Source organism: Caretta caretta, chromosome 7 (assembly GCF_965140235.1).
Source record: "Caretta caretta isolate rCarCar2 chromosome 7, rCarCar1.hap1, whole genome shotgun sequence".
NCBI classification, from domain to species: Eukaryota; Metazoa; Chordata; order Testudines; family Cheloniidae; genus Caretta; species Caretta caretta.
The window spans coordinates 46623657-46639725 of NC_134212.1; the positions used below are offsets into that span (position 1 = coordinate 46623657).

Sequence of the window (16069 nt, forward strand, 5' to 3'; positions counted from 1 at the left end):
AGGATCCAGCGCCAGGTTCTGACCCAGGCTCTGTGTGATCTTGGGAAACTCACTGACGCTATCCTGTGCCTCAGTTTCCTGTCTGTGCAATGGGGGTAACAGCACTGCCTCTGACTGAGGGTGAGGCCCTCTGAGACTACAGCGCTGAGGCTCTGAGCCTCCGGGTGGAGGGGCCGGGGTGCAGCCTCTAGGATGTGGTCACCCCATACCCTTGGCTATTTGTGGCACGGCTCTGCATGAGCTCTGCCCATGGCTGCTGCAACTGAGGGCTGGGACAGGAAAGAGCAAGGGCCTGGCTGGCCCTGAGGGAGGAGCAGCTCTCAGCCACAGCAGCCAGGCTGGGAGAGGCTGCTGGCCCCGCCAGACACTCCCCCAGTGCAGACCCCAGCTGCAGAGGAAGCTGCACTGTTGCAGCCACTTTCAATGGCCATGCACAAGCATCCCAGATCCTGCAGCTGAGGCCTCTAGAGGAATCAGTTCCCCCAGGAGCCAGTCTAGCCCCTCAGGGCAATCGGAGAACCCAAAGGGGGTGGGATGGGTACCTTAGAGACACTGATTTCCTCCAGGCTGATCTCCTCGCTGTCCTGGCCTCTCCCGCCGGTGAGCCCCACCTTCAGCACTTTGCCTTCGTCTGGGGAAGCAACCGGGGAGCCATCACAATCCCACTAGACCCAGTGAGAGCCCCCTCAGGAAGTGCTCGAGGGGGAGGTGCCGCAGCTATCAGCTGCTACGGAGCTTCTTTCCTTCCCTGAGCCAGTAATGATCTCTCCAGCCAGGGAGGAGATCATTACTAGCTCAGGGCCAGGGAGGAGATCATTACTAGCTCAGGGAAGGATAATTATTAAGAGTCCTCCCCAGGCAGGGGGGACTTTTTCCAAGCCAGCACATGTACTTTGTCTTCTCCTTTCGGATTCAGCAGGAGAAGAGATCAGACTTGACTTCTGAGCAAGCCAAAGCTGACCTGCCAGGACCAGCCCTGTGAGAAGTGGGTTTTGCTAGCCGCCTGCCCTTTCATCCCTCCTCCTCATTGTCCCGTCTCCTCAGAGCCATCAGTGCCAGGAGACCGAGTCAGAGACCTGCTAAGTGTAGCAAGGGAGACAGAAGCCAGACTGCACCAAGGCCTGGCCTTTACCCAGTTCTCTTCTTGGTAAGAGGCTGCATCGTGACTATCTGCAGCTTGCTGGCAGATCCCACTCCTGGGGGCTGCCGACGGGGCATGGAGCAAGCGCCTGCAGTATTTGCTAGCCCTGAACATCTGCAAACTCCCCCATAGCCACCTACAGAGCTCAAGGTCAGGCCCCAGTGAGGATGGAGTGGGAAGTGAGTGATGCCCTCTAGTGGCTACTCTAGATACGATAATTGACCTGCTCTGGGGTGGGCCTTGTGCTTTTGAAGCTGAAGGGTCCAGCTTCTGGTTACCTGTGTATGTACCAGTGATATATACACAGCTAGCTCTCTGGGGGCAGGGACGCTCATGTTCATCTGTACACATCATTAGCACCACAGGACAGGGAGTCACTGTCCCCAGGGCAGGGCTGAGGTATGCTGGCTGCTCAGTCTGAGAGTCCCACGGACTGGTGCAGAGAGAGGACAGGACCCTGCTAGGGTGGGGCTGAGGAGCTAATACAGCTCAGTGGGGCAGGCTGGTGTGTGGGCAGAGTGGGGGGTTTTCACTGGTGCCGGCAGGGGCGGGACACGCTCTCACCAGTGGCAGTCCAGCAGGAGAGGGGAAAAGGTACATTCAGAGCTGGCGGTAAAGATCCCGGAGCCTCTACCTGTTCCAAGGAAGAGAATGTCATAGTGCCCAGACTCTGTCTCCACCCTGTCCACCAGCAGCTGCCGGAGCCGATAGGGCACGTTGGCCCTCACCAGGATGGGCTTCCGGCCAAGGGGGTACACGGGGCTCCACATCAGCTGGTGGTTGCGCATGAAGCTTATCAGGTCATCAGGGAAGTCCTTGGTGGAGTGGAAAAGAGGGTCGTACGTTTCGCTGGGGCACTGTGGGAGAGATGGAAACAGAGGAGGGAATTTAAAGCACAGAGTGACCCAACCCCTTCCCCTGCCGTCACCAACCTCTCAGCCCCGCCCCCCACCCCGCCCTGTGTCCCACACTCACTGTCCCTGGACGGGGGTAGGGGATCCGGCCCTTGTACTCCACCCAGCGGTAGTCAGCTCCTTCCTTGTGTGCAAAGGGCCCGCTGAAAGCAGCTCGTACAGCAGCCATGGAGTAGACACACACGGCAGAGCCGCTGAAGATCCCGCTGCCAGAGAGGAGACAGACCAGCCTGAGCATCGGACTCTAATGCGGCCGCCATGGGAGCCAGCGCGAGAGGCCTGGTCTGTGTGCAACACTGCTGTGGTTTAACCAACTCAGGGCTCAGACCGGGCAGCCCCTTTCTGCAGCTTCAGTGGGGTCCATTGCCTGAGCTTCCCTCCGTTCCTGCCAGCTTCTGCCAGCAGTGCTCTGAAGCCGTAGAGAGAACACTAAGCTGCAGGGAGAGGTAGATATGATGGAGGGTAGGGATAGGGTCCAGAGTGACCTAGACAAATTGGAGGATTGGGCCAAAAGAAATCTGATGAGGTTCAACAAGGACAAGTGTACAGTCCTGCACTTAGGAAGGAAGAATCCCATGCACCGCTACAAGCTGGGGACTGACTGGCTAGGCAGCAGTTCTGCAGAAAAGGACCTGGGGATTACAGTGGACGAGAAGCTGGATATGAGTCAGCAGTGTGCCCTTGTTGCCAAGAAGGCCAACGGCATTTTGGGCTGTATTAGTAGGAGCATTGTCAGCAGGTTGAGGGAAGTGATTATTTTCCTCTATTCGGCACTGGTGAGGAGTATTGCGTAATACCTGGAGTATTGCGTCCAATTTTGGGCCCCCCACTACAGAAAGAATGTGGACAAATTGGAGGGAGTCCAGCGGAGGGCAACGAAAATGATTAGGGGGCTGAGGGAACTGGGGTTATTTAGTCTGCAGAAGAGAAGAGCGTGGGGGGAGGGGGGAGGGGGGAGGTTGATAGCAGCTTTCAACTACCTGAAGGGGGTTCCAAAGAGGATGGAGCTTGGCTGTTCTCAGTGGTAGCAGATGACAGAACAAGGAGTAATGGTCTCAAGTTGCAGTGGGGGAGGTTTAGGTTGGATATTAGGAAACACTATTTCACTAGGAGTGTGGTGAAGCACTGGAATGGGTTACCTAGGGAGGTGGTGGAATCTCCATCCTTAGAGATTTTTAAGGTCAGGCTTGACACAGCCCTGGCTGGGATGATTTAGTTGGTGTTGGTCCTGCTTTGAGCAGGGGGTTGGACTAGATGACCTCCTGAGGTCCCTTCCAACCCTGATATTCTATGATCCACCAGCACTAATTGGTACAGCTGGTGCTGAGCCACCCAGCCTAGGGCTAGAGAGCTGCTGCTTGCACGGGAGAGGCTGACGTCCATTTACCACTGACCCACCAGTCACTGCCCTGCGATCCTCGGGAGACCAGCGCTAGCTAATGGGGGCAGGCAGGGAGGGGCTGGCACGGTCCCAGGGGAGCGGGATTGGCTAGGAGGCTCTGCAGTGGGGTCTGTTTTTGCCGTGGGCTTCGTGCATCCTCCCACAGAGACCTTGTGTCCCTCTTCTCCCCTGCCCCGCCCCGGCGCTTGGCTAGTAACAGCCTCCACGCTGTCCGGCCACCGGTCTCACTGCGTTTGTGCGAGAGCCTCGTCCCCTGCTGCTCCCTTTGCTCTGCTCTTCCCTCCTCTCCCCTCGGCCTACCCGCTCACACTGACCTGGAGACCGTGAAGAGGCCAAAGATGAGAGGGCTCTGTGGGTCCCGGGTGCGGAGGAGGAAGACATCCTCTGCAATGACAGCAGGTGAGGAGTCCTGAGCACACGCTCTCAGGGACCCAGCTCTGGGCCCAGGGAGCAGGGTGAGGGGCTTTCATCAGGTGACCTTTGCCCCCTCCCCTCTCCCACGCCAGTGACTGTGCCCCACTCGCTCTGGCGAAGGAGCAAGCAGCAGCCGGCACCCTTCAGTCGGCAGCCAGGGCTGCTGTGGTGATGCAAGGTGCTCGGAGTCCCTGCTACGGCTCAGTGGGTCGCCTCTGGGACGATCCCAGCCCAAATGACCATGCCGTGGGCCCTGAGGAATGGCGGCCCTAGGCGGGCCCGCGCGCCCCACTCACCGAGCTGGTCGAAGTGTGTCTCGCTGGCCTGGGGGCCTGGGATGGAGCAGACCAGCCGGGCCTTGAGGAACGTGCTCCAGCGATTGATCAGGCTGCGCTTCCCGCCGACGTCGTTCTGCCAGCCACAAACCCACCGCTCAGAGGACGCTTGCTATGCCCCCCCCCTCGCTCCCTCTAGTGTTAACCCTCCATGCCCGCTCCCTGCCCCAGGTCACCTCCCCCTTCACCATTGTTAACCTTGACATGCCCACAGCTCAGGGAGGGTGGGATGGGCGATTACCCCACTCTCCCCAGCCCAGCGTCTCAGCTTCACAAAGCAAGGCAGGGGACATGACTTGCCCAATCAGTGGCAGAGCGGGCAACAAAGCAAAACAAAACCCAGGTCTCTTTACTCCCAATCCCTTCTCTAACCACTTCCATCCCTCTCCCCAAAGGCCAGTGCTGAGCCCAAGGAGCCCTGCCAAAAGGAGAGAGAAACAAGCCCTCGTTTCCCAGTAGGACAGTGCCATGCCCCTCCCCTGCCACTTGGTAGCGCTCCGCAGCCGTGCCCTGATCCTGGGGTGGCTGACCTTGCAGACGCGCGCCACCCGGGCATGGATGCGCCGCTTCTCCCACTGGCCGGCTTCCAGGGCCGTCTCCCGGAGGAAGACGTACACCTTGTCATCGTGGGCGTTGTGGGTGTCGGGAATCACGTAGGCACCGATGAACACGGGCTCTGGGAGAAGGGAAAGTTCGGCAGCCAATGGCACCATGCCAGCAGGTTGACCCATACCCATACCCATACCCTCTGGCCATGTCCCCTTTTCCTCTGACAGACTTGGCTCTGCTCTGGCTTTAAATGATGCAATGGTCTCAATGGCACCTGGCTCTGAAATTCCCTGCTGGGCTTTGGAGCTGGGGCTCTGATCCAGACCCGTCTAAGCTTTACTAAAGTGAAGGGAGATGCTGGAACCAAAGAGCACCCCAGCAAACAAAGAGGGGAGTGGGAATACCGTTAGCTTCCCATCGCATTCATTTTTGCTGCCATGTGATAAGATCCTTACACACGTGGAGCCATTGCTTGTTCTGGATTTCAGCAAGACGTCACGCAGGGCGAGGGTGTTGCTCAAACCAAGCTATGCTGGCAGTATCTCACCTTTGCACTTGTCCTCCCCAGTGGGACTGGCATTCGGCACTACCCTCTCAGACCATCTCAGTTTTCTTCCTGACAAGATCATTGTGGCCTGAGGTTTGATCCAAAATGCTCTGTGGGTTTTTGATAGTCTCACAAAACTTCCCTTGAACAATGCAGGGGTGATGGCTGAGAAATTGGGCCTCTAGGGCCAACAGTCTGAGCTGCTTCCACTTGAGCTAATGTTCCCTAGCTGGGCCTGCAGCTGACTTGCCCCCTCTGTGGATGGGGCACAGAGGAGCCCTGTCACACACCCACAGAGCAGTGGGTTACACAAGCCGATCTCACTCGGGGCTGGGTTTCAGCAGCACCTTCCATCTTTGTGGGCCGGAGATCTGAAGAACGTCAGAGTGAATCTAGGCTGAGTTACTCACCAAAGGGAGCTTGTGCCCTGTAGTGAGTCTGGGGCTTTGGCCCAAAGGCAGCTGGAGCTGCTTGGCATGTAGTTGTCCTGTTCTACCCGGGTCTTTCCTCTGTCATGTGGGGGCACCTCCCCGCCCTTCTCCCTGCAGCTCCTGAGGGCTGAGACTGGCGGGGGATGGGAGGGGACAGCAGCAGAAGGGGTAGTTTGAAGTGCTCGAACAGAGGCCTGTGCCCAAGTGACAGTAGGGGGTCTGGGCCTCTTAAAGCAGCAGAGAGAGAAAACCAAGCCCCTGCTCCCCTGCAGCAGCACCGGAAATGTGGCACCTGCATCTCTTCCCCAGCAGTGCTAAGTCCATTATGTTGCCGGGTAGGACGGCCCCCCCAGCCAGGCTATATCCCAGCCCCACATTGTACCGTTTAGCCAGTGATCTTGGTTCTGTTCTGTCCGGATGTAGTTCTGGGCAGCCTTGTGAACTCGGGTCCGGAAGAAGGCGGCACTGCTGCCCATGAAGTCGCTGGAGGTGCCCGAATACAGCTCCCCGTCTGAGCTCAGAGAGGCAAGCACGGGTTAGCAGAGCCGGCGGGTGCTTTGACTTAGCCAGCTCCTCCCTCAGTCCCACCCCGGGGAAGGAGGCACAGACCAGGTTACGGGGCACTGTGCCATGGGTCAGCCTCGCCCGAGGAGCTATGAGCTGACCGCGACAAGGTAACGGCAGATTTCCTTGCAGGGGCTTGAATAAAAACTAGAATCACAGCCCCCGAACGAGGGTCGGTTTTTCTCCAGGCGGCCTGTGCATTCCCGGCTCAGGAGCGGGTCTCAGAGGGGGCCAAGGTTGCTGCGGATCTGCCGCCTTCCCCTGTGAATGCTTTGCGAATTGAAGGCAGGCTGTGCAAGGTAGTCGCTGGGGAGGGAGATTGAGGCGCTCTGAGGGTATGACTACGCTGCGGCTGAAGGCGTAATTCCCAGCGTGGGGAGAGGTACATGTGCCGGCTCTGACGAGCTACTGTGGGTGGCCATGGAGCCAGGGGCAGCATCTTGGACTGGCTGGCTGAGTACGGTAACCCCAGGTAAATACTCCACTCCACGCAATGAGGGCTGGAAATTCTCCGGCATTAAAACAAGAACGAACACCTAACGAACCAACAGCTTAGCAATAACTAAATACAGGGCAGATGAAACCAATTCCCTTCATCGCTCGGCAGGGAATGCCAATTTCCTTACCTACCACCCTGGGCCAGGAGAGGGTCTTATTACAGCCTCCTCCTGCACAATCTAGTGCCTCTATCACGCTCCAGAACCAAGATTGGCAGCCTTCAGCTGCTGTCGGACAGATGGGCCTTCCACTCTTAGATCTAGCTAGTCACAAGCTTGGGCAGCTTGTAGTTCCAGCCCCAGATCAGCCGTGCCAGGTAAGTAGCTCGGCTGTAATGACGCTGTGCAGCCAGTCACTCCTTGCCTAGTCCCTGTCAGCGCTAACATCCTGCCTTGGCCTTTCACACCTGCCTGGGCATCTGGCTGAGCTCCCCCGTGAAAGGGAGCTTGCAGGTTCCACTCTGGCAGAAACCACAGCTGAATTCGGGATGTGGGTTAGGAATCATTGGCAGGGGATGGAGCTGATTGTCTAACCCTTCTTCATTTCTAATGCGCCTATCACCACAGTATCTAGGCCCCTCTTCCTGCCCCCCCCCCCCAATTCCTCTTACCTATGAGTAGCCCAGTGAAAGGTTCGTGGGGGCTGAATGGACACTTGCCTCTCCCAGATTCCACAGAGTTGGCCACCAGCTGTATCGGGGAGCCCCCCAGCTCCTGCAGGGGTTAAAGGGGAGATTTTGGCCCAGGCAGAGGCTGGGAGTGAACTGATCTGAGCGGCTTTGGGGCAGTCCTGCCAGATTTCAAAGTCCACGTTGTGTCAGATGCACATGCTTGTATGCTGGGGTCTGAGCCACGTTGGGCCTGCTTGGCCGGCCACTGCCAAGTTAGCAGCACTTAGTATGGATCGGATGGGTGTGTTCACGGGGCCGGGGGCAGAAGCAGACATGGTCCCTGTTCCCTAAGAGCTCATAATACAGGGAAGGTCTTGGGGGTATGATCAGGCAGGGATGCTGCTGGGCACCAACCCAAGCAGGCCGAGTTAAGCTCATCTGGTCAGAGACTAAGGGCCTGGCCTGGGTCGCTCAGCTGCTGTTGGCCTGGGAGCAGCTGATGTCTGGAGAGGATTGACCCTTGCGAGGGGTGTGTGTGCCCCAGGGTCCCGCTGCAGGAATGCCTCCCTCCTGCTGCTGGGGGAGAAAGGGGAGTGAGCACCCTCTCCTAGGCCCCTTCATGCTGCCCCCCTCCTGAGGTCCTTCATGCCACCTGCACAAAACGTGCTACCAGGTTCCTTGAGCTAGGTGCGCCCCTCCCCTGCAATTCCTCATGCCCCACCAGAGAGGAGAGAGTGGGTACCCTGGGATTCATCATGGAGCCCAGTGGGGATGAAGGCACACCCTGGGATCTTCTCACTGCCCTTGGCCCAGGCAAATTCACCCTCCAGGGTCTCTCTCACCTGTGCCCTGGATCCGAGCTGGACAAAGGCGCAGATGGGCTGGTAGGAGCCAGTCCCACAGGCAAACACGTGGCTCCTGTTGAACGGCTGGAGAAGCCGGATGAAATTGGCACATTCTGTCTGCTCGGGAAGAAAAGGTTCCTTCAAACGCCAGCACCATTGCCCTGGGCCTTTGTGCTCCAGATCCTGCCCCTGGAGCCCCCTCACCTCTTCTAACACTGGTCTCCAGCATGTCCCCTCCCCAGGGCACGGGAACGCCCTGGTGCCATTTGCTGTACACTTCCCCATAGATCTGCTGATGCCCAGAAGAGTGGGCGATGTCTGGCTAACACTAGCCATGGGGACAAGGCCAGTGGCCTGGTGGCCCCGACCAAAGCTGTATGCTTACTGTCCCCATTGTTAAAGGTTACATTGGGTTTAAGGGAGCTGTGCCGGCAGCCTGAGCTCCCACTGGCTGCAGATCCATGAGCCTCCTGCTCTCGGCAGGGTGGACTCACGTGGGTCAGGCAGATTCCTGCCTGGGCCTTGGCTCACTGAGCTTTGAACAAGGATGTTGGGGTCCTGCTTTACCTCTGCGTTCTTCCCAGCAAGCCGGCAGCGCTCCACCTGCTCCTTGCGGGCTGGCCAAAAAACCTGCAAGAGAAAGCACAGGCCTGGGAGTGTTGCTCCAGCCGCCTCTCTCCTCCTCCGTGGTCCCGCACCAGTCGGGCTGCGCAAAGGGGGCTGGAGCTGCTCCCCAAGAGTGCTTCATGCTCCATCCTGCTTCCCTGACGTGTGCTAAGCAAGGGCAGGTGCGTGTCAGTACACACAATCGCAGCCCAGCCAGCCAGCGGTGCCGCTCCGTGGGGCAATGTGAATGAGCAAATGCCACCCTGAGGGCTGCAGCGTACCCCAGGGCTTGCATGCGCTTGGGTGTAATGCCCCCCCAATGGCAGTGTATAACAGGCCTTTGGTCGCTGACTTTGCAGTACCGGTGCCCCCTCCGACACGCAGAGCTGTGCTCCCGGCTCCCCAGGCTGCTGGGAAGGGTTAAGCCGGGCTGCCTCAGGACCGCGTTTCCATGCCCACCCGGCACTGACCTTCTGAGGCTCCTCATTTGGCCTGTCCAGATGCAGCAGGAAGATGTGGTTTTTGGCTCCCACCATCAGCCACGCCCTGGTCTCATCTACCAGGAAGGACTGGAAGGCCAGCCCATCCCCTGAGCCCAGCAACAGGCGGGAGCTGTTGGATCTCAGCAGGTCTGCAGAGCAGAGGGGGAGGGATCTGTCACCCCCATACACAGGAGGGAGCCCTGACCACATCCCTCCCCCAGGAGATAGTGAGCACTATCCCACCCGGTCCCACACTCTCCCCGGGAAAGTCCTCTTTACCCCGACCCCGGAGGAGTCCTTGCTACCATGAACACCATACCTGTGCGCCCTGGGGAAGGACTGCACTATCCCAGGGGATAGCAAGCATTACCCCTGCCCCCACCCATGGGAGACAGCAAGCACTGCTAGTAGCTGCCCTTTCCCCGACACCAGGGCAAGATGGCCCAGCCCACGTCTGGCCAGTAACCAGTGTGGCCTCTGGCAGTCCTGGCCTGCTGTTCCCTCCCAGAGAGCGGAGTGTCCCACAGGTCAGGACAGCTGGCTGGCCCCACAGGAGACAAGCAGCTGCTATAGTTGGGCCCACCCAGGGTCATGGCAGCTCAGCTTCGAGTGTCACTGACCTTGCAGTTCAATGGCGCCATGGGGCCTGGAAGAATTTTAACCATTGCAGCAAATCCCCAATTCTCCCCAGTCCTGTTCCCCGGGCACTGCGGGCTGAGAATGCAGCACGGGTCCATTTTGCATTTCTAGTAGAGGGATCCCTGAGCACAGGCTCAGTGGAGTTTCTATATAAAAGCCCTCAGTCATTCCCCTGGTGAAAGTAGCCTTGAAATTAAAGGCTGTATTAAACCGGTGGCTGCTGCTTGATTTGCGGGGTGATTGTTTGTGGTGTTGCAGGACTCGTTTCCCTAGGTGAGCTGGGCCCCACCTCCTGGGTCAAGTGGAATCTCGACAGCTTCTAAGTCCATCTCCCTCTCTGTCCTGGGGAACCGCAGCGTTCCCCAGCCCTGGCCCAGGCCGGCTCGGGGGAGATGCCAGAGGGCCCTTGGCACAGGCGGGTGAGAGCAGCACAGAAACGGGAGGTGGCAAGGCCCCAGGAGGTGATTTCCTGGCGCCATTGCACCGTGGAATCTGTTTGCAGGGGCATGTTCCAATACTTTGTCTGTTCTGCTCTACTGCTAACGTCCCAATGGATGGGGCTGTCACCGCTTCTCTAGGGAGAGTATTCCCCAGTCCCCAGCCTCTCTGCACACTGGCAGGACTTTGCCCCTGCTTGTCTTCTCCTTTATTTGCTAAGCACTGACCACATGCTTTGCTCTGCATAGAGCCAGCCAGTCCCTGCCCCGGGGAGCTTACACTCTTAACCTCCCCCTACTGAGCCTTGGTCCATCCTGCACCATTCCTCAGCCTCAGTGTCCCTCAGCAGACGTGCCTTCAGACTGCTGAGCCAGCGGGGATCTGGCAGCTCTTCCCCTCCCCCTTGAAACTGTAGGGGAGGTTAAGCTCTGGATTAGTCCAGCGCAGAAAGTAGCTTTTAGAGCAGCCATTTGCTGACAGGCCAAGCCCCGGATGGCAAGATTCCCGGGAGCAACATTGGCTGAACGAAGCAGAGGAGACAGCGCAAAGCCCACTGCTCTACCTCCCACTCCTCCTGCCACCCCACCAGCGGACACAGGAGCACGGACTCGGTGCTGCTTTGGAGAAAGTGCTAGCAGGGTGAGTGCCCTCAGGCGAGGGGGCAGGACTGGACAGCCACTGCCAGGCTCCCGATCCTCCTCTTCCCCCCGGTTCTGTTTGCACGCAACAGCCAAGGCGATGGACCGAGTGGTGACTGAGTGCCCTAGGCATGAGCTGGACTGGAACCCAGCTCGCTCTCCCATTGCTATAACGTCCCCCTTGGCTAGCAGCAGGAATCGCTCGTCTGGCTGCAAAGCAATCAAGAGACATGGACGCACATGGGGAGCAGCGACATAAGGACATCTGGCCGTACTCTCTCTCTTGCCCACAACCACCTCATCTTCACCTGTGGGGACACTTCTGAGCCTGTCTGGCTCACCCTTCCTGGCTGAGTTCCAGGGGTGCTTGGGGTGGGGTGGGGGAAATCTTCCACCTTGGCTAATCGTCCCTGAAACATTGCCCAATCTAGCCTGAGCCTGGATAGGGGGCTGCATGGGCATTAACGAGACATGTATCAGTCTGGGGGACACAGCCAAATCCACCCCCCTGTTGTTCCAGGGATGTGCATGGAGTTTTGCTCTGATTAAGTGCTGACCACACGCTGTACAAAACCCAAACGTCAAAGCAGCCGCTGCCCTGGAGAGGTTACTCAGTAGAAGACTGATGCAGACAGACAAGAAGTGATGGGAGGCCCAGAGGGAAGAGTCACCTTAGGGCATTTAAAACCCTTAACCAATCACTTTCCTATGTCTCTTGGAGGAATCTGACTGAGGCAAGAGTGCTGGCCCACTGCACTGCGAGGTCATGCGAGGCTGAGGGGGCTTGGGGGAAGGTCGGAAGACAGGAGTGGAAGAAGGAAACAAGAGAGGAGACGAGGCAGGCGTTACTGGCTGAGTGACAGGGCTGAGGATGCATAGGAGATGAGATGCGAGTCCTAGGTCTGGGAGAATCTGTGCAGGACCTTGAAATCTACAAAGATGGGATGAACTTGGTTGTCTGGGAAGCAAGCACGCCAGCATGTGTCTGTGCAGGTGTGGATCTGTGTATGTGGGGGCACGGGTGCCTGAGATGGGATGCATGGAGAGACATGCTAAAACAGGCCATGGGATTGTAGACTATTTCTCTTTCCCTGTCGCCCCATTCCCAGGGGACAGGGGAAGCCAGGACCTCTTTTTCTTCAGGACAACTGCAGCGAGCTGGAAATTCCACTGACATCTGCTCAGCCCAGCAGGGCAAGGAGCAGCCGCAGCATTTGCAGCAGGCAGGTGCTGGTTCTCAGTCTCTGTACGAAGAGAAAGCTTCAGTCAAGGCAGTTCAATGGCAAATCAGTTCCCCGGCTCCGCCCAGCTCAGCCTGGCTAATGACTGGGCCTGTCATTTCATACACAGCGAGCCAGGGAAGTTCCTTGGCACTAACCATTCTTGCTGGGAGTGTCCTATAACTAGCCAGGGGAGGCATTCTTCACCGTGCACTTTCTTACGGCTGGCATCATCACTTGCTAGCTGTATCTCCAGTGCCGTTTACCTGGCTGCAGCCTGGCGACCTCTGTGTGCTTTCCCCACCCCCATGCCGAGGACAAAACTTTTCAAATCTGCCTAGGGAATCTGGAGTCCAGTGTTTGTTGGAACGGGGCAGGTGAGCACAGTCTGAATGAGCCAGAGTGGGGAACTCACCCTCCCCCAAGCTGATGATCGCTGCCCTGTGAGTGACCCCAGGCGGGAGCTGGGCAGGACCCAGAGCCACAAGGCATTCACCGGCCTCTGAAAAGGCTGGATGTTTCCCTGGAGGCAGGGCTGCTCCCCTGACCCTGCTCACCCGGAGTGAAATGTAGGCCAGGTCCATTGAGGATACAGAACAGAGTGAGGGGCAGGGGCAGGTCAAAGGTTTATCCAATACACTCCCCCACCCTGCTTAATTAACCAGAGTAATGCAATGAGGTCCCTAGGGCGATAGAGCCCAGGATGCTCCCATTAGCAGTGCTTCACCTTCTGACCTTCCTCGTGAGCAGGGGAGAGGTCAGCCAGGATTCATGATGGGCTTCGCTCAGGCCCGCTGTGTTCTTTGGGGCTAAGATTCAATCTGGCTTCCAGGCAGGATGAATTGTCCCGCACTTGCAGCATTAACTTCATCGCCATGATCTCTAGTTTCACATCCTCCTCCCTGTAGCTTGGCTTGTCCCATTCCCTTCATGAAGAGGTGGGTGGGAATCTGACCCAGTTTGTCCTACTCATGAAACAAACCTGGGCAGGGAACTGTTTAGTTAAACAGGAAGTCTGAGGGGGCTGGGAAAGGGGTGGAGCAGGGAGATCCCCACTGTGTGTGGCTGGGAGAGCCCAGGTACCCGCTCCTTATCTGCAGATGAGGCATCGTTATCCCCTCAAGCATATTTACATTCCTGGCCAGGTCCCCCATAATCACTGCAGCCTGCTGAGCATCTCTACCCAGCCTTCCCCTGAACTGTGCTCACCACGAGGGCATCCGAGTGCCTCCCATGCCTGAAGTGTTGCTCTTCTCGGAGAGCGTTCTCTCTCTCCCCATTGCAGACGGGCCAGCACTGAAACCCTGAGCCGAACACCCCAAAAGCCTGGGGACAGTCTGGATTTGAATCAAGCCTTTTGCTGCCAGTGTGAAAGGAGTCCATTGGGGCCACTTAGTGGTGTGTGATACGGATAACTGCCTGCTGGGAACAGGAATGAGGCCCATGAATACACTGTGTGCCTACACCACCAACCAACCAGCCAATGGTAACAACGTCCAGCCCCTAACAATCTGTGAACCAGTGACCTGCAGGCAAAGGGTTCTGCAGCCCGCGTCCAGTCGCCTGGAACGTTCAGCCCTCTACGTTAAGAGCAGACCACGCAGCGTTAAGGTGTAACCTCATTGCTGATATATAAGCCCAGAGTAACGACACCATCCCAGATAGAAAGACACAGCCCAGTCCAGGATTTCAGCTGGCTTCAACGCTGGCCTGTCTGAAGCAGATTGAAGTAGCATTCACTTTCTGAATGCCGATCAGCGCAGGCCAAACACCAAGAAGCTGGTAGTGCTTCCCGTCCAGTAATGTAACTTACTGATGTGCATGTGGTACAGGTCCCCCTCTGTGACTATCAATGGGATACGAGGTGTTGCATGCAGCCCCAGAGTTCAGGCAGCTTATGTTTTCAGCTCTGGAGGTCCCTAGTTCAGGCCCTCCCACGTTTGTCACAGGAGCAGTTGCGTGGATTTTCTCAGAAAGGCCGACATTCTATTATAAGCCTTCTGATGGCGTTATCATGGTGTGAGGGGTCATATTGCTGCTTAGCCTTATTGTTCTGCGCCGTGTTCCCCTGTGCACCATCCTTCCTTTGCTCTCCCTGCCTTAGGTCTGTCATTTCCTTTCTGAAAGACTGTCTGTGTTTCTCCCCACCCCCATTCAGCCCACGCCCCTCCCCCTTGCGGGGCTCTGACGATAGCTCAGCTCCCAAGAGGCTCTGGGGCGGAGGGAGTCTGGGAGGTTTCTTTCCTCTGCGGTTTTTGAAACCTAGACTTGTCAGGCCGTTGTGGCCTTGACCCTGCTACGTGTAGTCTGTGAGTCACACCTCCTGCCATTGTCTGCGTTGTCCCCAAGCCGGCCTGAGGCTGGGAGCTTCCTCTCCCAGCTCTGCCCACAGCACAAGGGCCGTTCTGGCTTTGAAGAAGGAAGCCCTCCTCGGTCCTCTCCTCCAAACAATCTCTGCTCCCGCCTGGCCAAGGAAAGGAAGATCTAGCCATTGTGTTTCTGAGACGTGTTATCGATGCTGGCAATCGCCCAGCGGTGACCTGCTCTGGAGCATTGTGCTTCCTCACCGGATGCTGCGTGGCAGACAGTGTGTGCAGGCAGCCCTGACCAAGGCCAACTTCTCCCCCCACTCCCTTGTGGTCCTTGGTTTCAAGCCTGAGTTCTGGTGGCTCCCCACAAACCCCCAAGGCATCTCCCGGCTTGAGTGCCAGTCTCTGCCCAATCAGTTCTGTACTGAGAGCGTATCACCCCTAGACCACAGCCAGTGGGCCATTACCTCAGGCTTGGCGTCCAGGAGCTCTGTGTTTGATGAGCATCCAGTCTAAGTCCCCCTTGCACCTCAATTAGACAGCCAAGCAATTGGCTCTCTTCTCTGGGAGTGAGAGGAGACCTATGGTCACAGGTGTCATCCCTGCCCTGCCCTGACGTGCCACCCGTGGTCCTCACCTCTGCCCTGAGGCCACCACCGTCATCCGAGTTCTTCCTGCAGCAGAACCACTGTCCTCAGCTAGTGTGAACTAAGCAGGCTTGTGCCTGGCTGGAGTTTGGATGGGAGGCCTCCAAGGAAGCCTGGCTATGGTAGCATTGCTGGTGGGGCAGTTCAGTAAGTGGTGCTCATCTGTGTCTGCACTGATCCAATGGCCCAGCATGGAGCTAGGGTGTGCTATGATGCTGCTGGGTGAAAATCAGAGAGCGTCCCGACCACTTTGTCATTAAAGAGCCCTGTCTCAGGCTGAGCTGAAGGCGGTCACGTAGGAGAAGATTGTGACTCAGAGCCAGGCCTGCGGGAGTATAAAGGGCGGCCTGAGGGTGTAAAGCCATCTCCAGCAGAAGGGAGTAGAGCAGCTTGCCTTAATTCCCAGGCAAAAGGCCTGGGGCGTGGGAGAGCAGCCAACAGGAGACCCTGGGTCAGGGGAAGGTCCTGATTTACATGTGGAGCTAAGGTTAAACTGTTTTACTTGGAAAAAGCAGAAGCCAAGTCCTGAAGAAAAGGGACTGAAAGGCAGTGAAGGCTGCGAGGTCTCGGAGGCACTGGCTGGTGAGCTGGGCCTCTGCCTTACAAGCCCATGCTGGTTTTCCTGAGCAGGAATGCTGAATTCCAGCAGCCTGGCTGGATCCCAACTCATGAGTAAGCTATGCAGATTAGTCTTCACTCCCCCATCCTCTAAGCTGTTGTGTAGTTTTGCTGTGTGCTGTTCACGAGCGAGTGCATTCTATACCAGAGGTGGCTGCATATCATTGTTGGGCCTTGGAGCCCTCCACAGAGTCTGTAAAATGCTTCAGAATCCTTTTGGCT

At 57.4% G+C, this 16069-nt stretch overlaps 1 protein-coding gene across 5 annotated transcripts in view; it reads right to left on the minus strand.

Annotated features, from left to right (window-relative positions):
* LOC125640257 (semaphorin-3D-like) overlaps positions 1 to 16069 on the minus strand; it is a 52962-nt gene that overhangs the window by 3776 nt on the left and 33117 nt on the right. For 2 of the 5 annotated variants that reach the window (XM_075130622.1, XM_048858619.2), the window contains 11 exons: positions 9327 to 9487; positions 8818 to 8880; positions 8248 to 8367; positions 7406 to 7508; positions 6116 to 6244; positions 4737 to 4882; positions 4168 to 4282; positions 3772 to 3841; positions 2117 to 2261; positions 1776 to 1998; positions 543 to 631 (listed from right to left, as the gene is read on the minus strand). In XM_075130622.1, the coding sequence (XP_074986723.1) occupies positions 543 to 631; positions 1776 to 1998; positions 2117 to 2261; positions 3772 to 3841; positions 4168 to 4282; positions 4737 to 4882; positions 6116 to 6244; positions 7406 to 7508; positions 8248 to 8367; positions 8818 to 8880; positions 9327 to 9487 (1364 nt within the window). Of the gene's footprint in view, positions 1 to 542; positions 632 to 1775; positions 1999 to 2116; positions 2262 to 3771; positions 3842 to 4167; positions 4283 to 4736; positions 4883 to 6115; positions 6245 to 7405; positions 7509 to 8247; positions 8368 to 8817; positions 8881 to 9326; positions 9488 to 12182; positions 13696 to 16069 lie in introns of all 5 variants that reach the window. The other 3 variants (XM_048858620.2, XM_075130623.1, XM_048858621.2) reach the window with 3 other exon arrangements.